This window comes from Hypanus sabinus, chromosome 12, assembly GCF_030144855.1.
Source record: "Hypanus sabinus isolate sHypSab1 chromosome 12, sHypSab1.hap1, whole genome shotgun sequence".
NCBI lineage: Eukaryota > Metazoa > Chordata > Chondrichthyes > Myliobatiformes > Dasyatidae > Hypanus > Hypanus sabinus.
The window spans coordinates 96,007,302-96,030,881 of record NC_082717.1 but is presented as its reverse complement, the minus strand read 5'-3'; the positions used below and the strand labels follow the sequence as shown (position 1 = coordinate 96,030,881).

Here is a 23,580-nt window from a genome sequence, read left to right as displayed (position 1 = left end):
CACAATGGTATCTAACAACAGGAAGCAATGGTAATACTTGTCCAGCGTAGCCTCCAACCAGATGGCACAAACATCAATTACCTTCTCTTCTCCTCAGCTGACTGCTTCCCTTCCTCCTTCCATGATCCACTGTCCTCTCCTATTAGATTCCACCTTCGTCAGCTGTTTTACCTCTTCTGCCACTCCCCTCGAGATACTTATTTCAACACCCTTCCCCATTCATCGACCTTCCACTTCACCTGGTCTGACCTATCACCTGCCAGCTAATGCTCCGCCCCTCTCTCTCTTCTTATTCTGCTTTCTGCCTCCTTCCTTTCCAGTCCTGACGAAGGGTCTTGGCCTGAAACATTGACTGTTTATTCCCCTCTAATAGATGTTGCCTTACCTGCTGAGTTCCTCCAGCATTTTGAGGATGCTACTCTGGGTTTCTATGATCCATTCCAATAACCAATAAATTAAGACTACAGGGCCTGCTATACATTTTTTCCAATTTATTAGCTCTTACCAGTTTTTGTTTCTTGCTTTGAAAGGCAAGCCTTCCTTATTCAAGGATAATTAAAAGTTGAATGAAAATACAAAGCTCACCCAAAGTACTAGTTTACTTGTGTTAAAGAACCTTTTCAAATTAGTTCCAGAAACAGTGTGGATGATTTCACTCACCTCAAAATTGAACTGAATCCCCAACCTATGGACACATTTACTAGGACTCTGCAACTCACGTACTCAATATTACTTAATCAATTTATTTGGGTTTTTTGCATTTACACAGCTTATCTTCTTTTGCACATTGGTTGTTTGTCAGTCATTGTGTGTAGTTTTTTCACTGATTCTACTGTATTTCTTTGTTCTTCTGTGAATGTCCATAAGAAAATAAATGGGTGATATATGCACACTTTGATAATTACATACTCTTAGTGGCTAGGTTATTAGACAGAGGGGTCTTTCCATTTCAAGATTCGATGTGCTGTACCTTCAGGGATGCTCTTCTGCACACTACTGTTGTAATTCATGGTTATTTGAGTTACTATCGCCTTCCTGTCAGTTTGAAACAGTCTGGCACTCTCCTCTGACATCTCTCATTAACAAGGCATTATTGCCAATACAACTGCTGCTCACTGGATTTTTTTTTGTTTTTTCACACCATTCTCTGTAAACTCTAAAGACTGTTGTATGTGAAAATATCATAAATTAACCTCAGGATTGTATATGGAGACATCTATGTACTTTGATAATAAAATTTGAAATTCCAGATCAGCAGATTTTGAAATATAGTACTCAAACCACCCCCGTAAGGCACCAGTCACTCCATGGTCAAAGTCATCTAGATCACATTTCTTCCCTATTCTAATGTTTGGTCTGAACAACTTGCTCATGTCTGCATGTTTTTACTCAATGAGTTGCTGCTACATGATTGACTGATCAGATGTGTGCATTAACGAGTGGGTGTACCAGTCTGCCTAATAAAGTGGCTACTAAGTATACTTTGTAATGATCAACCTACCTGTCACCAGTTATAGTGATGGTAAAACCATCGTACTCCTTCCCTTGATATTTTAAACTGGGCACCTTTGTGTTTACAGTGAAGCCATCTCTGGTTTTGCTGTTGAACTGCTTCCAAAAGAAAGAACAAACAGACAGATTACCAATTGACAAATTCAACGTCATACCCAGACTCAGTAACATTATAGAAGTGGAAACACTTTCCTTTGGAACAGGTGAGACTTAATTGAGGGGCTCAATTGCATCAATAGGAAGGGTATTTCCCCCCTTAATCAAGGGGCTTGTGGGCGTGAATTGGGATTATGTTTTTGCAGGGAGATGTACTATGGACATGTGGTTGATGTTTAGGGATCTCTTGCAGGATGTTAGGAATAAATTTGTCCTGGTGAGGAAGATAAAGAATGGTAGGGTGAATAAACCATGGGTGACAAGTGAGGTGGATAATCTTGTCAGATGGAAGAAGGCAGCATACGTGAGGTTTAGGAAGCAAGGATCAGATGAGTCTATTGAGGAATATAGGGTAGCAAGAAAGGAGCTTAAGGAGGGGCTGAGGAGAGCAAGAAGGGGGCATGAGAAGGGTGAGTAGGGTAAAGGAAAACCCCAAGGCATTCTTCAATTATGTGAAGAACAGAAGGTTGACAGGAGTGAAGATAGGACCGATTAGAGATAAAGGTGGGAAGATGTGCCTGGAGGCAGTGGAAGTTAGCAAGGTCCTCAATGAATACTTCTCTTAAGTATTCACCAATGAGAGGGAACTTGACGACGGTGAGGACAATATGAGTGAGGTTGATGTTCTGAAGCATGTTGATATAAGGCAAAAGAGGTGTTGGAGTTGTTAAGATACATTAGAATGGATAAGTCCCTGGGGCCTGATGGAATATTCCCCAGGTTGCTCCACGAGGCGAGGGAAGAGATTGCTGAGCCTCTGGCTAGGATCTTATATCCTCGTTGTCCACAGGAATGGTACCGGAGAATTGGAGGGAGCCGAACGTTGTCCCCTTGTTCTAAAAAGGTAGTAGGGATAATCCGGTAATTATAGACCAGTGAGCCTTACAAGCTGTTGGAAAAGATCCTTAGAGATAGGATCTATGAGCATTAAGAGAATCATGGTCTGATCAGGGACAGTCAGCATGGCTTTGTGAAGGGAAGATCGTGTCTAACAAGCCTGATAGAGTTCTTTGAGGAGGTGACCAGGCATATAGATGAGGGTATTGCAGTGGATGTGCCCTACATGGATTTTAGTAAGGCATTTGACAAGGTACCACACAGTAGGCTTAATTAAGAAAGTCAGAAGGCATGTTATCCAGGGAATTTTGGCCAGGTGGATTCAGAATTGGCTTGCCTGTAGAAAGCAGAGGGTCGTGGTGGAAGGAGTACATTCGGATTAGAGGGTTGTGACTAGTGATGTCCTACAAGGATCAGTTCTGGGACCGCTACTGTTCATGATTTTTATTAACGACCTGGATTTGGGGGTAGAAGGGTGGGTTGGCAAGTTTGCAGATGACACAAAGGTTGGTGGTGTTGTGGATAGTGTTGAGGATTATCAAAGATTGCAGAGAGACATTCATAGGATGCAGAAGTGGGCTGAGAAGTGGCAGATGGAGTTCAACCCGGAGAAGTGTGAGGTGGTACACTTTGGAAGGACAAACTCCAAGGCAGAGTACAATGTAAATGGCAGAATACTTGGGAGTGTGGAGGAGCAGAGGGATTCGGGGGGTACATGTCCATAGATCCCTGAAAGTTGCCTCACAGGTAGATAAGGTAGTTAAGAAAGCTTATGGAGTGTTAGCTTTCATAAATCAGGGGATAGAGTTTAAGAGTCACGGGGCAATGATGCAGCTCTATAAAACTCTGGTTAGGCCACACTTGGAGTACTGTGTCCCGTTCAGGTCACCTCACTATAGGAAGGATGTGGAAGCATTGGAAAGGGGTACAGAGGAGATTTACCAGGATACTGCCTGATTTAGAGAGTATGCTTTATGATCAGAGATTAAGGGAGCTAGGCTTTACTCTTTGGAGAGAAGGAGGATGAGAGGAGACATGATGGAGGTATACAAAATATTAAGAGGAATAGATAGGGTGGACAGCCAGCGCCTCTTCCCCAGGGCACCATTGCTCAATATAAGAGGACATGGCTTTAAGGTAAGGGGTGTAAAGTTCAAGGGGGATATTAGAGGAAGGATTTTTACTCAGAGAGTGGTTGGTGCATGGAATGCACTGCCTGAGTCAGTGGTAGAGGCAGATACAATAGTGAAATTTAAGAGACAGGTATATTGAGGAATTTAAGGTGGAGAGTTATATGGGAGGCAGGGTTTAAGGGTTGGCACACCATTGTGGGCCGAAGGGCCTGTACTGTTCTATGTTCTAAATGAATAAACAGCCAACATTTTGAGCCGAGATCCTTCTTTGGGGCTTAATAATAATAAATAATATTTAAATGATATAATAAATAATACTTGGAGAATCTGACATTCAGTTAAAGAGAAGAGTGAAATTATTTGGTTACTTAAGCCTGTTACTCCACTTAACACAGTCATGGTAGATTTGGCTGTCTGAGAGTCTAAATCCACTGGATGCTGAAGATGGCCTGTCCTGAGGAGGGAGGGAGAAACTGCGGTTGTTTTGCTACTGCTGTGTTCTGTGTTGGTCTACTGAGCATGGTGGGCTTGCTACGTTGGCACCAGAATGTATGGTGACACATCCCCAGCAGATCCTTGGGTGTGTTGGTTGTTAACAAAAATAACACATTTTTAATATACACGTAATAAATAAATCTGAAACTTGAATGTCTCTGCACAATTTTTACCTCTTTATCAAAAATCTATCTACCTCTGCTTTAAAGTTATTTACTGCCCCCACTGAACTTTCAGGAAGAAGTCACACAACAGCGGTGGGGGGCTCATCACCAACAATAATGAGTCAGCCTACAGAGAGGTGCCAGGCAAGTAGGTCAAAGGAGATGGTTATCAGCTTCAGGAAAACTCACACCACTCCTACCCCTCTTTACATCAGTGGAAACTCCAAACAGTTTCAAGCTCGCATAAGCTCTCATGGTCCCATCAATCATCGTACATAATCAGAAAAGCTCAGCAAAGCCTCTACTTTCTGAGGAGACTGAAGAGAGGTAGGTATATACATCTTTACACGTTATTCTACAGATGCAGTAGAGAGCATCCTAACAAGCTGCACCACTGGATGGTATGCTCATGGACTGTTTGTCCTACCCTTAACGGAGAGGAGGCTATATAGCATCCACGGCAGGACCATCAGACTCAAAAGGTTATTTTCCCCAAGCAGTAAGGCTGATCAATAACACGACCCACTATCTTCCATATACCCCACCACTAGTACTTAATAATGTCCTGCCAGTTTCCAACCTTTTTATGCCCCTACCATTAACCAAAGGGTCTGAGGACCCTGATTAGGAACCCCTGCCTATCTGCAGATACTCCTGTGCCTATCCTCTGTGTGAGGCTATGGATCTGGTGCTGGAAAATGGGTTCAGGTTGGGGACAGTACAGAGACAATAGACTGAATAGCCTCCTTCTGTATTCATCAAGCAATGTCTCATGGAATCCACACTGAAATAAGCCATAGACACCCAGGAACAATATGGATAGACTCACATATCTTAATGCAAGTTTAGATTCCTAGTTCAATAATTGCAAATTTTAATTACACGTTTCTAGTCAAGCACAAGCTATTTTTAAAGCAAAATCATTTTCTTTAGCAAAGTTACTTTCATGATTGGAAGGAGGTCTTCCACTTTTTTCACTTTCTCCAGGGCATCTCTCACGTCCGAAAGTCCCTTGGGATTGTTTGCACTGGAGAAGAGAAGGAAAAAGTTAATCTTATTTTCAAAATGATACCTCTATTGTAACCGTTCTAATTCTTCAGTTCACTTCTACATGCACAAGAATATTAACATATGGAACTGAAAAGCAGAGAGATGCCATATGTGAGTATAAACATGGCCTCCTTTCACACTCTGGCAGCCACAGGGTGAGAGAGAGAAAAATTACATTGGGGGGGGGGGGTGAAACAGAACCTGATACTCAGTTGAGGTACAGGCTGAGACCACTCAGTGACATAATCCTGTTCCTCCACTTAAAAAGGTCATAGTAGACCTGGTTGTAAAGCCCAATGCCTGACAGTACAAATCTGCTGGAAACTGAAGACAGCCTATCTTGGCTTTAGAGGACTGTGTATGTGGATGGATGAGAGAGAGGGCTTTCTTTGCTCTTGTTGTTTGCTGTGTTCTGTCTGTTGTGTTCATGTTTTTCTGCTAAGCAGTGTGGGCATGCTATGTTGGTGCCAGAATGTGTGGTGACACTTGCAGACTACCCTCAGCACAACTTTGGTCATTAACACAAACAATGCATTTCACTGGATGTTTCAATCCACATGTGATAAATACATCAGAATCTTCAATCTTAAATTGCTGCATTCACATCTATCTGCACATTTCAACCTACCATCAAAAATTAGATCATGTATTATACTTTAGATCAGAATGTGCAGAGCAGTGAGAATTTGTGTGGCTGTGTTAAAAAAAAATTTCCAGAGTAAGTTCTTCCACAGGATAGTAACATGGACCATGGTGTGATCCCAAGAAACATTTTTCATGGTTAGCCAGATCATCAGATCCATGAATGTAAAATTATCTGGCTGATAACAAAAACATTTTAAGCCAAGCCAAACACCCCAAGGAACGCTAACTCAGACTGATGGTTTGGGACGTGTCTAATGCAAAAACTGTAGCAAATGATTCAGAATAGTAAATTAAAAACAACCTGCTACCCATCATAATGATCAGAGCTGGAAAAAATATCCATTAACACATGGATTTTACAGAAACTGGAAATCCACAGTAACACATACATAATGCTGAACTAAATCAAGCCAGGCACCATCTATTGAGAGGAATAAAGAGTGACATTTTGGGTCAAGACTGGAAAGGAAGGGGAAGGTGGTGGGTAGAAGAGGAGCTGTACAAACTAAAAGGTGATATGTGAAGGGGAAGGTAGGTGTGCGGGGAGGCAGGGGATGAAGTGAGATGAGAGTGGAAAAGGTAAAGGAGGAATCTGATAGAAGAGGTGGAAGGGAAGGAGGAGGGGCAACAGAGGGAGGTGATAGGAAGGTGAAAAGAGAAGAGGTAAGACTGGAATGGGGACTGGGAAAAGAGAGAGCGGGGGGTGGAGGGGAACTTGAGAAGTCGATTTTCATGCCATCAGGTTGGAGGCTAGCCAAACAGAATATGAGGTGTTGCTCCTCCAACCATTAATGGGCATACTGAGTAAGGAAATGTGATGCATCTCTTAACAGAATAGTCCAGCAACACTCCTCTCATAAAGCTGGGCAGCCCTGCGAAATAAGCTGTCTTCTTTGGTTACAAATCTTGGATAAGAGGATATATGAGATAGCTGGGACAATGGTTTCAAACTTATAACTACCACATACAAAGCAGACCAATATACTTCAAAACATGTTGTGACACAAGCAGCATATTCACTGTTTCAACCCAAAAAAATTCAACATTTGCAACTCATTATTTATTTCATTCGGAGATACAGCACGGAAACAGGCCCTCCTGGCCCAACCAGTCAGAAGCTATTTATAATATACATTAATGTATTAATAATACACTAATGATTTAGATGAAGGGATTAAAAGTAACATTAGCAAATTTGCAGATGACACAAAGCTGGGTGGCAGTGTGAAATATGAGGAGGATGTTAGGAGAATGCAGGGTGACTTGGGTGAGTGGGCAGATGCACGGCAGATGCAGCTGAATGTGGATAAATGTGAGGTTAGCCACTTTTGTGGCAAGAACAGGAAGGCAGATTACTATCTGAATGGTGTCAAGTTAAGTTAGGAAAAGGGGAAGTACAACGAGATCTAGGTGTCCTTGTTCATCAGTCACTGAAAGTAAGCATGCAGGTACAGCAGGCAGTGAAGAAAGCTAATGGCATGTTGGCCTTCATAACAAGGGGAGTTGAGTACAGGAGCAAAGAGATCCATCTGCAGTTCTACAGGGCCCTGTGAGACCACACCTGGAATATTGTGTTCAGTTTTGGTCTCCAAATTTGAGGAAGGACATTCTTGCTATTGAGGGAGTGCAGCGTAGGTTCACGAGGTTAATTCCCAGAATGGCGTGACTGTCATATGTTGAAAGATTGGAGCGACTGGGCTTGTATACACTGGAGTTTAGAAGGATGAGAGGGGATCTGATTGAAACATATAAGATTATTAAGGGATTGGACACATTAGAGGCAGGAAACATGTTCCTGATGCTGGGGGAATCCAGAACCAGAGACCACAGATTAAGAATAAGGGATAGGCCATTTAGAATGGAGTTGAGGAAAAACTTTTTCACCCAGAGAGTTGTGGATCTATGGAATGCTCTGCCTCAGAAGGCAGTGGAGGCCAATTCTCTGGATGCGTTCAAGAAAGAGTTAGATAGAACTCTTAAAGACAGCGAAGTCAAGGAATATGGGGAGAAGGAAGGAACAGGGTACTGATTGTGGATGAGCAGCCATGATCACATTGAATGGTGATGCTGGCTTGAAGGGCCGAATGCATTATTGTCTGTTGTCAGCCCATGCCACACAATTTCCCCCATGTAACCAATCAAGCTACTAAACTCTATGGAATGTGGGAGGAAACCAGAGCAACTGGAGGAAACAACACAGTCATGGGGAGAATGTACAAACTACCTACAGACAGCACCAAGAATTGAACCCAAGTCGCTGGCAATGGAAAGTGTTACACTAACCACTACACTATCATGCTGCTCCAAGTATTTATAACCAAGTAATGGGAAATACAGTGGAAAACGGTGTTGCTGAAACCATTTTATCAAATTATACAAAACATTGCAAGAAAAGTTGAGGCATAGCTCTTTAAATCAGTGCTTTCAAGCTCACATGGTCATGAAATGCTAAAATACAGACTGTTATTTCCTCTTTTTTAAATAAATACTGGTTCTGCAATTGGAGAACATAACATCTTTGGATTTCCTGGGTGAGCCATTTGATCAAATTGGATTATATGAAGTTTAATAGCCACTGCTGTTTTAACTCAACAAGATTAAAAAGAAAGCAAATTACCTGTGATAAACAAGTATCCTGTCTTTTATGAAATTCAATATTTTGTCAAAATATGCCAGGTACCGCATGTTAATGATTTGACCCCTAAAGGAAGAAGAAAAATATTATTGCTGATATACAGACTGTACCAGACAATTTCAAAGCAAATAAGCTTTAGTAATTTGAATAGGAGCCATTTAAAAACAAAACCTCATCAGGAGTAAATCACTGTTTAAAGTAGCAAGTGAGAGAGCAACATCTTGCAGGGTGGGAACCATTTAAAAGCAGCAAATCTAATCAAAAGTGAGTCACTGTTTGAAGTAGCAAGTGAGAAAGAGACATCTCGCAGGGTGGGAACCATTTAAAAACTATAAGGCTCTTAAGGAATGAGTCTCCTTTCAGCCAATAAAAAGAAAGGAAGTGCAGGCAGAAACAGCCATTGATGGAACTGGTCAGTATTGGATTAGTCAGGGTTCAGCAACCCAGCACACACTAAAGGTGAAGAGTCTTATAGAGTCATTTAGTTGACTGCAGAGTTTAAGAAATTAAAGCCAAAGGTATTATGAGTGTAGGAAGGATGGTAGTTATGGCAGTGGAATGCTCCTTCCATAAGATGAGGGTCTGTGGAGTAGCTGATGGTGCTCCTTATGACCATATCTACAGGAAGTGCATGCAACTTCAGCTCTTGAATAGGTCAAGGAATTGGATGTACTTAGGACCATCTGGGAAGCTGATAACCTCATAGATGACTTTTACTGAGGTTGTTCCACCTAAAGTGCAGGCTTCAGACAGTAGAAGGGTGACCACCAGAAGTAAGGGAAGCAGGGTTCCCCTGTGGCCATTCCCCTCAGCAACAAGCATATTCATTTGGATACCGCCGGGGGGGGGGTGACAGAGCACAGAGCACAGCAGCAGCTAACAGGCCATTGGCACTGTGTCCAGCTTGGAGGCTCAGCAGGGAAGGGTGAAGTCAAGAAGTTCAATAGTAATAAGAGACTTCATAGTTAGGGGGATGGACAGGAGAATCTGTGGCCACAAAACAGACGACAGGACGGTGTGTTACCTCCCAGGTACTAGGGTCAAGGATGTCCCAGAGCAACTGCAAAATATTCTCAAGAGGGAAGGTGAGCAGGCCAGAGGTGGTGGTGTACATTGGCACCAATGAAATATGGAGAAAAGTGGAAGAGGTTTTGTGCAGTGAGTATAGGGAGTTAGGGAGGAGGCTGAAGAGCAGGATCTCCAAAGTAGTAATCTCTATATTACTGCCAGTACCACGAGTGAGTCAGAACAGGATTAGGATGACAATACAAATGATTGAGTGGCTGAGGAAGTGGTGCAAGGTGCAGGGTTTCAGATTTCTAGAACTTTGGGATCTCTTCTGAAAAAGGTATGACAAGCATAAAAAACATGTGTTGCACCTTGAACCCGAGGGGGACAAATATCATTGTGGGTAGGTTTGCTAGAGCTGCTGGGGAGGATTTAAAATAATTTGGCATGGGAATGAAAGCCTGCCTCAGTCTTCACTGTGGAAGACACTAACAGTATGCCAGGTGTTGAAGGGTGTGAGAGAAGAGAAGTGAGTGCAGTTACTATTACACAGGAGAAGGTGCTCTACAAGCTGAAAGACCTCAGGATACACAAGTCACCCAAGCCAGATGAACTGCACCCTAGGGTTCTGAAGAGCTAACGGTAGAGACTGTAGAGACATTAGTAATAATCTTTCAAAAAATATTGGAGTCTGGCATAGTACCAGAGGACTAGAAAACTGCAAATGTCATTACATTCTCTAAGAAAGGAGGAAGGCAACAGAAAGGAAATTATAGACCAGATAGCATGACCTCAGTGGTTGGGAAGATGTTAGTAGTCAATTGTTAAGGATAAGGTTATGGAATACTTGGTGACAGAGGACAATAGTACAAAGTCAGTATGGTTTCTGTTTGATGGTTCTGGGGTTGCTGGATTTTAGAAGAATCCTTATTGAGTTCCCAGAGACCTCATTGAAACCTACAGAATATTGAAACCACAACCAATGGACTCAGTTTCAAAGAGTCTTCATCCCATGATCTCGATATTTATTTGCTAATTTATTTATTATTATTATTCTTTCCTTCTTTTTGTATTTGCTAAGTTTCTTTTGACTTTTGCACACTGGGGCAGTCTTTAATCGATTCTGTTGTGGTTATTGTTCTCTGGAATTATTGAGTATGACTGCAAATAAATTAATCTCAGGGTTGTATGTGGTGACATAAATGGACAATAGTAATCAGCCAATCATATGGCAGCAATGCAATGCATAAAATCATGCAGACATGGTCAAGAGATTCAGTTGTTGTTCACATTAAACACAAAAATAGGGAAGAAATATGATCCAGAGGCACACGAGTGAATCTGCAGATGCTAGAAATAAATAAAAACACAAAATGCTGGCAGAACTCAGCAGGCCAGACAGCATCTATGGGAGGAGGTAGTGACGACGTTTCAGGCCGAAACCCTTCATCAGGAGTGACGTGACATGGGATGGTGCAGAGGGGATAAGAAGTGGGGGGAGGGATGAAGTAGAGAGCTGGGAAGTGATAGGCTGGAGGAAAATGGGCTAGGGCAGGGGTCGGCAACCCGCGGCTCCGGAGCCGCATGCGTCTCTTTCATCTCTGTGCTGCGGCTCCCTGTGGCTTTGGAAAATAAATGATAAGTATTTAATTAAAATGTATTTTATGTTAGTTTGTTAGTTTTTGAAATGTAATTCTAAATTTGAAGATTATGGTGATCTTGTACAATGTAGATAAAACGTGTTTTTTGTCGCTATTAATATACGTCACCACTGCCAATGCCTGACACCCGCCAGTGCGCGATTTCTTTAATTTTTCGATCCAAGGTAGGCTAACTATGGAGAATTCTAAAAAAAGAAAAGCGACTGAAGAAAACAGAACGTTTAATGATACATGGACAGATTCATTTGCTTTCACTGCTGATGAGACTGATTTACCGGTATGCTTAATATGCAATGAGAAACTAGCAAACAACAAAAAGTCAAAAGTCGCAAGACATTTCCAGAATAAACACGCAGTCTTTGCTCAAAAATATCCGGATGGAGATGAGAGAAAAAAAGCCGTTTCGGAACTGATGCAGAAGGTTGATCTGAGCAAAAATCACTTCAAGAAGTGGATGAAGTCTGGAAAATCAACGACATATGTTAGTTTTGTTGCCGCTCAGGAAATAGTCAGGCATGGGAAGCAGTTTACAGATGGTGAATATATAAAAGAATCTTTCATTAAGATTTCAGAACATCTATTCACGGACTTTAAAAACAAGAGTGGAATTGTGCAGAAAATCAGGGATATGGCCCTCTCTGCAAAGACTGTCAAAGACAGAACCATAAAAATGGCAGAAGACATCACAAGACAGCAAATTAAAGACATCAATTCAGCTGTGGCCTACTCGAATGCCTGTGACGAGTCTAAAGACAAAGGTGATATTGAACAAATAGCGCTGTTCTGCCGGTATGTAAGCTCTGCTGGGCCACAGGAAGAAATAATTGAGTTGATACCTCTAAAAGGCCAAACACGGGGGGAGGACATCTGTGAGGCTGTCTTGAATTGTTTAAGAGCCAAAGTAATAAAGACCACCCACCTGGTGTCAGTAGCTACTGATGGGGCACCAAGTATGACAGGAGCGCACAAGGGATTTGTGGCTTTACTGCAGAAGTCGCTGGGCAGAAAGCTGCTGACTTTTTACTGCATCTTGCACCAAGAGGCATTGTGCGCTCAAACATTTCCTCCGGAATGCACAGAAGTAATGGATGTTGTCATGCAGATTGTCAATAAAATAATGGCAAAAAGTTTAAATCACCGTCAATTCCGTTTGTTACTGGACGAGATGGAAAGCGCATATTCTGATCTCCTGCTGCACAACAAAGTCTGGTGGCTGTCAACAGGGGAGGTGCTGAAACGCTTTGTCACGTGTCTGGAAGAAGTGAAAACTTTCCTGGGCAGCAAAGGGCTCACCTTTCCTGAGCTGGAACAGCCAGAGTGGCTGTAAAAGCTACACTTCATGGTAGACATGACAGCACACCTGAACACGCTGAACACAGCTCTTCAGGGGAAAGGACACACAGCCCTGCACATGTTGGAGGATGTTTTGGCATTCGAGCGCAAGTTGACAGTGCTTGCCAGAGATTTACAGAAAGGCACATTGTCTCACTTCCCCAATTTGAGAGAGTTCAAACAAACTCACGACATGATAAATTCGGAGTATTTACATTCTGCAATCATCGCAATGCAAACATCGTTTGGGAAACGCTTCTGTGAGTTCAGAAAGGAAAAAAAACACATTATCCTTCCCGGTCACTTCCCTAAGCATCGATCCATCCCTACTGAATATGACTGCATTGGCAGGTGTGAGTCAAACTGATCTTGAGATGGAACTGGCCGACATAGCCGACAAAGACATATGGGTGTCCAAGCTTAGACGCTTGACAGCAGACCTTGAAGATGTTGCACGTCAGAAGGCCGTTCTTGCTCAGAATCACAGATAGAGTGATATTGAAAACCTCCCCAAATTGGACAAACTTGTGTTCGAAACATAGAATGCTATCCTCGACATTTATGTAAACATTAAAAAGTATGCGCTTGGAGTCCTGTCGATCTTTGGATCCACATATGTATGTGAGCAGGTGTTCTCCAACACGAACATTATTAAAAACAAACATCGCGCACGCCTCACGGATGACAGCTTGCGATCCTGTGTAAAGATGAAGGTGACGCCATACAGCCCTGATGTGCAGATGCTGTGCGCTGAGGTCCAGGAGCAGAAATCCCATTAACCAAGTATGATAAATATTTTAATTGCCTATTATTTTACGTATATTCGAATCTTTTCATTGTTCAGTGAAATAGTACTTTTATTTTTCAGGTTGACAGCTGGCTGACGTTATTTTTGGTTTGCTGCTGGCGGACAATTTAAGTTCAGCGTTTTTCATAAATACAAGAAGGACTCAAATAGATTGAGTATTTTACTTAAAAGTAACCTTCAACCCAATGTCTTTTTTTCGGAGTTCAAAATGTTTTTGTTGCATGCAGAAATGTAATTTCGTTTTCTCTGCAGGAGTTCATCGATTTCATAAATGCAACACATTATAGTTTGTTTATACATAGCATAAAGGCAGAAAAAAACGTTGTATGCAGTGTTATTTCATTTTAAATGTCAAACGGGTTTTGTGGCTCCCAGTGTTTTCTTTTCTTTGGGAAACGGGTCCAAGTGGCTCTTTCAGTGGTAAAGGTTGCTGACCCCTGGGCTAGAGGGAAGGTAGAGAATAAAAGAGAAAGAAGGGTAGGGCTGGGGGGAGATTATAGTGGGGCGGGAGGGAAAAGAGAGAGAAAGAGAACCAGACTAAAATAATAGATAGGGATGGGGGTAAGGGGGGGCAGGGGTATCAACGGAGGTCTGTGAGTCAGATGTTCATGCCGGCAGGTAGGAGGCTACCTAGGCGGGAGATAAGGTATTTCTCCATCGACCTGCGTGTGGCCTCATCTTGACAGTAGAGGAGGCCATGGACAGACATGTCGGAGTGGGAGTGGTCTGTGGAATTGAAATGTGTGGCCACAGGGAGATCCCACCACCGCTGGAGGACTGAGCGCCGGTGTTCGGCGAAGCGGTCTCCCAGTCTGCGGCAGGTCTCCCCAATGTATAAATGGCCACGTCGGGAGCACTGGATACAGTATATCACCCCAGATGACTCACAGGTGAAGTGGTGCCTCACCTGAAAGGACTGAGGCCTGGGGTGGTGGTGGTGAGGGAAGAAGTGTGGGAGCAGGTGTAGCACTTCTTCCGTTTGCAGGGATGAGTGCCCAGAGGGAGGTCGGTGGGGATGAATGGACAAGGGAGTCGCGTAGGGAGCAATCCCTGCGGAAAGCCGAGTGGGGGGGGGGGGGGGGGGGGGGAGGGGAAGATGGGGCTGGTGGTGGGAATACCTTATCTCCCGCCTAGGTAGCCTCCTACCTGCCGGCATGAACATCCAACTCACAGATCTCCGTTGATACCCCTGCCCCCCCCCCCCACCCCCATCCCTATCTATTATTTTAGTCTGGTTCTCTTTCTCTCTCTTTTTTCCCCCCTCACTATAATCTCCCCCCAGCCCTGCCTTTCTTTCTCTTTTATTTCCCATAATTCTCCACCTTCCCCCAGCCCATTTCCCTCCAGCCTATCACTTCCCAGCTCTCTACTTCATCCCTCCCCCCACTTCTTATCCCCTCTCCACCATCCCATGTTACTTCACTCCTGATGAAGGGTTTCGGCCCGAAACGTTGTCACTACCTCCTCCCATAGATGCTGTTTGGCCTGCTGAGTTCTGCCAGCATCTTGTGTTTTTTTTTAAGAAATATGATCGAAGTGACTTTAACTGTGAAATAACTGCTGGTGGCAGACAGGGTGGCTTGAATATTGCAGGAACTGCAGATCTCCTGGGATTTTTACACACAATAGTCTTTAGAGTTTACAGGGAATGGTGTGGTAAACAAAAACATCGACCGACAGCACTCTGTGAGCAAAATTGCCTTCTTAGTGACAGAGGTCAAAGGAGCATATCCAGACTAGTTCAAGTTGACAGGAAGGCAACAGTATTTGAAATAACCACACGTGACAACAGTGGGGTGCAGAAGAACATCTCTGAATGCACAACATGTTGAATCTTGAAGTGGGAGAGCTACAGCACCAGAAGACCATGAACTTGTTCTCAGTTGCCACTTTATTAGGCACAGGAGGTACCTAATGAAATGACAACTGAGTGTGTATGGTAAATAAAGATGACCCAACTTCAATGGCTGGTTTGTAAATTATCCTTTTGAGCTCATTTCATGGTCACAGATACATGTGATGAAAACTTGTCAACTGAACAGAATTAAAATTCAATGCTCCCTATTCACTTACAGTGCTCCACTTTGACAAATACAGTATTGTGCAATGGATTTTGGCACCCCAGCTATATATCTGTGCCTATGACTTTTGCACAGTACTGTATGCTCATTGTAAGATGGTGACACCCAAGGACTTAGTATTCTGATATAGGATTTATCCACCAGTGATGCAAGTAAACAAGGAGCAGTCATCTTCAGACTGGTAGAATAAAAAAAATCAATCACAAATCAGAAAATGTGTGTCCAAAAGGAAGCAAGTTCCTTGAGTCTTGCCACACGGTTGGGGCGTGGGGAAAGCATTTGGCTCAAACTTCACTCAGAAAATTCTGCATTAGTCAATACAAAGAGCTGCAGCTTTGGCTGCCTCCATAATATGTCCTTCCAAGGCCAACAACAGCAATTCTGTTCCCTAACTATGCAGGGAATTCAAGAATATAGATCACATGCAGATTAATTTGGCATCACGTTCGGCACAAACACTATGGGTTGAAAAGCCTTTTATCTGTGCTGCACTACACATTTGCTCAACACAAATGAAACACCCATGCCTGTGTTCAGCATCAAGAAGGCAGTATTCAGACAAAAGCTGGCATGCGACAAGTGATGTTTGCACATTCAACATGCCAGGGAATGATTATATCCAAGAAAGGATCTAACCATGCATCATTAACATTCAGTCATGTTACCATCATCCTCTCCACCATCAACATCCTTGGAGCTGCCATTGTCTTGGCTTATCTTGTCTTGTCCATATTGCACCAACCACCACCACTGGGCTATAAATGTGCAGGAGCAGTGTGTGGTTAAGTGCCTTGCTCAAGGACACACACACACACTGCCTTGGCTGAGGCTCGAACTAATGACTTTCAGATCGCTAGCTCAAGGCCTTAACCACTTGGCCACGTGCCATTGATGAGAATCTCAGTTGAACCAGCCACAAAAATACTGTGACTACAAAAGAACAGGCTAGAAACTTGATTTTCTGTGGCAAAGTGATTCAGCTCTTGACTTCCCAAGAGCTGAAGGCACAAGTTAAGAGTCTGATGAGGTATTCTTCACTTGTCAGGATGAGTGCAATGTGAACATCTCTCAAAAGACTAGTAATCACCCAGGAAAAAGTACGGCACTTGACTGGAATGCCATCAGCAATCCAAAACTTTTATGCCTCCCCCCATTACTGGTGTACAGTGGCTACAGTTTGTACCAACAACAAGGAGCACTGTCACTACTCACTAAGACAATTCCAACAGCACCAACCAAACCCACGATCTCTACTGCCAAAAAAGCCAAGGGGAGCAGGTGCATGAAAATTTCACCTCCTCCCAAGTTTTGCACTAACCTTCACTGTCCCCGATCTGAACTCTGGATCTCTCTAAGACAGCTGGTGGTGCCATCTATCACATATGACATTAAACAGTGATACAACCAATCCATTAAGCAAAGCATAAAAAGGCTCCCATGTCACAATGTGGAGAAGAACAAAGTTCCCTTTGGCCAAAATGCCTTCGAATCAGATATTTTCAGCAGAATGAAGATGTACCTGATGAGATTTATATGATTATTGAAACCACGGCTGAGGCTTTGAGGTGGCATCTGGTCCAACCACAGTACTGGCTGATCTGGATCTGCAATTCTAGAGTCAGAGGGCAAAGAAAAGGCAAATTAATTTATGACAGCATACCAAAGTTCACCATAGCCACCTGCTGAACTCTGACCCATCAGTGTAGCATTACCCTTTTTGTGAACAGTTTAAATGTCAGGAGATATCAGGGGGAAGTTTCTTTTACACAGAGAGTGGTGAGCACGTGGAATGGGCCGCCAGCAACGGTGGTGGAGGCGGAAATTATAGGGTCTTTTAAGAGACTCCTGGATAGGTACATGGAGCTTAGAAAAATAGAGGGGCTATGGGTAACCCTAGGTCATTTCTAAAGTAAGTACATTTTTGGCACAGCATTGTGCACTGTATTCTGTATGTCTGTAGGTTTTCTACGTTTCTATTAAACAGAAAGAGACTTGGTTTGTAAAGTAAATAAAATGTTGCACAGTTAAAGACTGGATCAACAACAGACTGAAGGACTTCTCGTAACATCAACAACATCTCGTAACATTCAGGCTGGTAATTGGGAATGGAGGCGAGATAACAGCGAAACATTAACAAATCAATGAAAAAAATATAAAAGCCCACCATCCAGGCCATACCATTAGGCAATTAGCATAGAAGCCACAAGCCACACACCACCTGGTTGAGGAATAGTTATTACTCTACAACCATTTGGTTCCAGAACCGGCATTGACAATTCCACTCACACTACTCTGAACGGATTCTATGGTCTACAGATGATCTACGATCTTGAAAAGTGAAACGTTATTTTTCAAGAACTCTTTACAAATGATCATCTCAGATTTTTTGCACACTTTTTTCCTGTAAATGCCTGCAAGAAAATGAATCTCAAGCGAGTATCTGGCAACATATACTTACTTTGATGACAAACTTACTGAGAACAGCACTACACACAGACTGAAATTGCTAACTACATTGACAACATATTATTCTTCATTCTTTCCTGAAAGTAGCATCGCGTGCCAAATAACGTTGTACAAAAAACACAAACAGAGCATGAGTAGGTCAATTGACGCATTGTGCCTGTCTTGTTATCCATAAAATATGCCTAATCTTTTACCTCAACCAAAGTTTCATGCACCAACCTTATATTATCTTAATAAACAAAAAAATCCACCCATGCCTGAATATGGTCTGTGACTGAGCCTCCACAGCTGTCTTGGGGTGATTTCAAAGATTCAATGACCTTCTAGGTGAAAGTATTTCTTGCCTCTATTCTTAATGGCTAGCCCTTTATTTTGAGGCAATAACCTGATTCTTGGCCAGGAAAATAATATGCTTGCATCAGTCCCATCAGGCCCCAAGGACTTTTGTGTATTTGAGATCAGATGTATGATCACAACATCATTCTATATAGTTTCAGAATGACTCTTGTATTCAAATCCCCTAGCATTGAAGGACAACGGATCATTCGTGTTCCTAATTGTTGTCGTAAATGCATATTAATTTGCAGTGATATGTGACACAAAACCCCTCTACCACCTTTTCCAATTTGTCTTTTGGTATTTGCCTTCTGAAAGGGGGTATCCCGAGGTCTTTTAATTCCCATCTCAGTCACTTAACAGGGGCACAATTGAGAGCATCCTGACTGGCTGCATCACTGCCTGGTATGGGAACTGTACCTCCCTCAATCACAGGACTCTGCAGAGAGTGGTGCAGACAGCCCAGCGCATCTGTAGTTGTGAACTTCCCACTATTTGGGACATTTACAAAGACAGATGTGAGAAAAGGGTCAAAAAGTCATTGGGGTTCAGAGTCACCCCAACCATGGTCTATTCCGCTGCTACCATCCAGGAAACAGTACCGCAGCATAAAAGCCAGGACCAACAGGCTCTGGGACAGCTTCTTCCACCAGGCCATCAGACTGATTAGCTCACGCTGATTTGAGTGAATTTCTATGTTACAATGACTATTCTATTTATTAGAAATGATTATAAATTATTATGACTGCATATTGCACATTTAGATGGAGACGTAACGTAAAGATTTTTACTCATGTATGTGAGGGATGTAAGAAATAAAATCAATTCAATTTATAACAATGATTCAGTGATTCAGTGATGCCGAATAAGCACTGGAAGTCCAGAGTGTAAGCAAGGTCTCAAGAGTGGCCAGGGCTAGGGTCTGGACTATGGGTCACATGTTTAGACAGAGCTAGGATTAAGGTCTGAAACACCACGTGCAAAGAATGTGGGCAGGCTGGTAGCTGAAGTCGAGGTCTACCATTTAAACTGGCTGGGTTCCTTTGTAAATAAATTGTACTAAAAGATAACTTCCGGACTAATCTCTGGGCCATATAATCTCATATATCTCATTGAATCCATTTTTTGTTCTCGACAAGATAATCAATTTGGAGACTGTTGTTCTGTGATAGTATTGACATCAATCCTCATCCAGTATCCACATCCCTTCACAACAAGTGCCACTCAATAGCAAATGCAATATTTGGTATTAATAGGAAAATAGCTTATTTGATATTAATTAATTGGAAAATCTGGTGATCTGGCAACAGATTAACTCAATTTTACTGTACTTCTATTTGCACAATTATTTCCTGTCTTGTTATGAATGCTGCATTCTCCTAGTAACAACGTTGATCTTATACCTGCATGCCTCAACCAGAGCTTACTCAGAAGGAACATTATTACTCATTTCATTACCTGCACTATCCCCTATCCTTCCTCTCCAACTTCCCAAATCTCTCATCTGAATCCTTCTGCCTTCTCCCTACTATTTAACATAATACCTCATCTAGTCCTGATCATTTTATTCATTTGGTCTTGTGCTTTGATTCAAGTGAACTGCCTATAGAACAGCTTCCCATGTTCCAATGCCAATACACGATGAATTGGAGCAGTTTTCTTCCACGCCAATCTCTAAGCCACACATTCAACTCTAATTTTGTTGACTCCATGCTTTAAGGCAAGATAATTGATTTGGACTCTCTTGTTCCATAGCGGTCTTAACATCAATTCTGACCCAATGTAACACACAAGGAAGTTCTGGAAGGAACTCTGCAGGTCAGGCAGCAACTCTGGAAAAGAATAGTCAATGTTTTGGGCTGAGACCCTTCACCAGGACCCAATATCCAAGTTCTATCCCACTGTTAGCAGACTACTGATCTGACATCTTGTATGATAAGGATAAACTTTTGATTTTTTAGTCTACCCAATCATGGACTTTCAACTTATTGTCTATCTGCACTGTATTTTCTCTGTATCTGTGACTTAATACTCTGCATTTTGATTTCCTTCTGTATTTCTGTCTGAATGGCATGTTAAATAAAGCTTTTCATTGTATAACTATATGTGACAATAATAAATCAATTACCAATTAACAGCAAGGGTCATTCAATAGTAAATGAAATTTTTTCCCTTCTAACATCCCAACCAACCCTCCTCATCCTTTCCTCTGAACACCCGTCCATGAACAATGGAACATCACTCGTCACTTCGGCCAACTTTATGGAAAACAGAAACCAGAAAGTGTCCTCGCCTCTGTGCATGCTGATGAAATCATTCTTCAAGTATCAACTTTCAGACCTATTATTTTCATCATTATTTTAATAAGCAGATTCTGATTGCTTGACAAATAGTTCACACTCTCATACTTCCACTCGAGTGAAAAATATTGCACTCTTACATTAGACACAGCTCCAAACAAAAGCAGTACAAACTTCAGATTTCTTCAACAAGACAATGCCAGAGCAGGCAACTAGTAAAGTGGATTGGTTTTTCTAAAAACATTCTGCTTTTCTGTTCATCACTTGGTACCTCTCAGCACTCTTCACAACTATAATTATTTAGTCTCTGCTGTGTTCTGATTTCTGTTAACAGTGAATGTCTATGTTTACCTATCAAATATTGAAAGACCTAAAGAAAGGACGTGGAGAGGATGTTTCCTACAGTGGGGGAGTCTAGGACCAGAGGATATAACCTCAGAGTAGAAGGACCCTGATGAGGAGGAATTTCTTTACCAATGGGTGGTGAATCTGTGGAATTCATTGCCACAGATGGCTGTGGAGGCCAAGTCATTGGGTATATTTAAAATAGAGATCGACACAGGTTCTTGATCATTAGGGGTGGTCGGGGGGGCGTCACGTGATGACGTAGGCTCAAGACGTTGGGAATCCGGCTCCCTCGTAAAAAGTAATGAAATAGGGTTTAAGTGAAGAAGAGTTAATAAATACCTACTAGAAACTATTTATAAGCAACTCAGGATTATTTTTAGATATGGCTCCTAAACCGAAACAGAAGAAAGCTACTACTTTGAAGACTGCGCAAGTCAGCAGGGAAAAAGGCCTAACCGTTTCGGTGAAGCCTCATACTCAAGTTGGATCTCCTCCCGGCGAAGTGCATGGCACTTCTGATGGTACGGGACAGGAAGTTGCGGCAATGTCGGCGGTCTCTAAGAAGAAACGGCAAGAACAATGCATGCGCGAAGAAACAAGTATGCATGAACAGATATTAATAAAACTACAAATCCCAACTACGACTGGAAGTGAAATCAGATTCTTTGGGAAACACAGATGAAGAAGAGGAGGAGGAGGAGCAGATTAAAAGAGACATAAGAGATATCCTGATATATATGATGAATGAATTAAAAGCTATAAGAACAGATATAAGAAGGATGCAGATTACACTCGATAATGTGGTGGAAAAACAAAAGAAGATGGATAATAAAGTTAAAGAGATGGAAGTAAAAATGGAAGAAAACACTGAAAGAATAGATAAGATAGAAGACAATAATCTTGCCTGGACAACAGAAAGAAAACGGATGTTGGAAAAAATAGATGCACTTGAAAACGCTAGTAGACGAAATAATATTAAAATTGTTGGTCTTATAGAAGGTACAGAGGGAGAAAATCCAATAAAATTCTTCCAAGAATGGATTCCGAAAATTTTGGAAATGAAAGAAGGAAGTCAAGTAATTGAAATTAAACGAGCACACAGAGCTTTAAGACCAAAACCTCAACAAGATCAAAATCCAAGATCAATTTTGATAAAATGCTTAAGGTACCAAGATAAAGAAATGATCTTGAAGGCAGCTACTCAAGGTGCTAAAAAGAGAAATGGGCCATTGATGATAGAAGGGAAAAGAGTTTTTTTTATACAGACATAAGTTACGATCTTCTGAAGAGGCGGAAGGAATTTAATCCAGTGAAAAAATCTTTAAAAATTGATAATTTTCCTGGATAATGAAGAAAGAAGATTTTTCGTTGACTATTGGAAAGCGGAGAAATTTGTACAAGAACTACCTGATATCCACGAGGGGGAGTAAAGAATTACAGAAATGAAGTGGACTAATGATGAAGACTGAAATAAGGTTGGACTTGACGGACATTTAAAAGGAATAAGAAGAAAAAAAAATTGTTGAGGAGTATTAACTGGGAGAAGAGACATTAATTTTTTTTTGTTTCTTCACTAATATATTTTCTTTCTTTTTTTCTGCGGGGGAGCTGGAGGAGCTCCTGATCGATGGCTGCGAGTTTTACGTGTACATGACCCGTAAAATAGGGGGGGGGGGGTAATGTTGTGTTTCTTTTTATTCGCAACATTACTGGGGGGGTATTTTGTTTTTTTCTTATATATTAGTTATCTTTCTTCTATTTTTCTTCTTTTTTGTCTGGATGGTTGGGGAGAGACTCATAGCAACATGCAGAATTTTAAAGAGTTCCCAAGGTATTATGAACGATTAATATACTTAATTTTTTATGTTTTAATGTTAATGGACTTAATGGACCTGTGAAAAGAAAAAGAGTTTTAACATATATTAAGAAAATGAAAGGAGATACAGCTTTTTTACAAGAAATACATTTAACAGAAACAGAACATAAGAAATTAGAGAGAGATTGGGTTGGAAATGTCATTGCAGCTTCATTTAATTCAAAATCGAGAGGAGTTGCAATTTTGGTTAATAAAACTTTACCAATTAAAATACAAAATGTAGTAATTGATTCTGTGGGGAGATATGTGATTATATATTGTCAAATTTTTTCAGAATTATGGACTCTTATGAACATTTATGCACCCAATGAAAGTGATGCAGAATTCATACAAGAAGTTTTTTTGAACTTGGCTGATGCACATGATAAAATATTAATAGGCGGAGACTTTAATTTTTGTTTAGATCCAGTTTTGGATAGGTCAACTAAAGTCGCTACAAAATCAAAAATAATAAAACTAACTTTATCATTAATGAAAGATTTAAACCTGATTGATATATGGAGAAAAATTAATCCAAGAGAAAGAGACTATTCATTTTATTCAAATAGACATAAAACTTATTCAAGGATTGATTTTTTTTATTATCAAAAAATACTCAGGATAGAGTGAAAAGCATGGAATATAAAGCAAGAATACTGTCAGATCATTCCCCCTTGATAATGACAATGATAATGATGGATAAGGAGGAATCGATCTATAGATGGAGATTTAATTCAATTTTATTAAAACGTCAAGAT

General features: G+C 41.5%; 1 protein-coding gene across 3 annotated transcripts in view; it reads right to left on the bottom strand.

The window, feature by feature from the left end:
• Positions 1-23,580, bottom strand: part of ttc13 (tetratricopeptide repeat domain 13) — a 106,433-nt gene that overhangs the window by 12,321 nt on the left and 70,532 nt on the right. For 2 of the 3 annotated variants that reach the window (XR_009515193.1, XM_059986496.1), the window contains exons 15-18: positions 17,037-17,129; positions 8,610-8,693; positions 5,240-5,324; positions 1,502-1,611 (exon numbers count right to left, since the gene is read on the bottom strand). Coding sequence is in view for 2 of the 3 variants with exons in the window: in XM_059986496.1 (XP_059842479.1) it covers positions 1,502-1,611; positions 5,240-5,324; positions 8,610-8,693; positions 17,037-17,129 (372 nt within the window). In the remaining variant the exon portion in view is untranslated. The remainder of the gene's footprint in view (positions 1-1,501; positions 1,612-5,239; positions 5,325-8,609; positions 8,694-17,036; positions 17,130-23,580) is intronic. The other variant, XM_059986497.1, reaches the window with a different exon arrangement.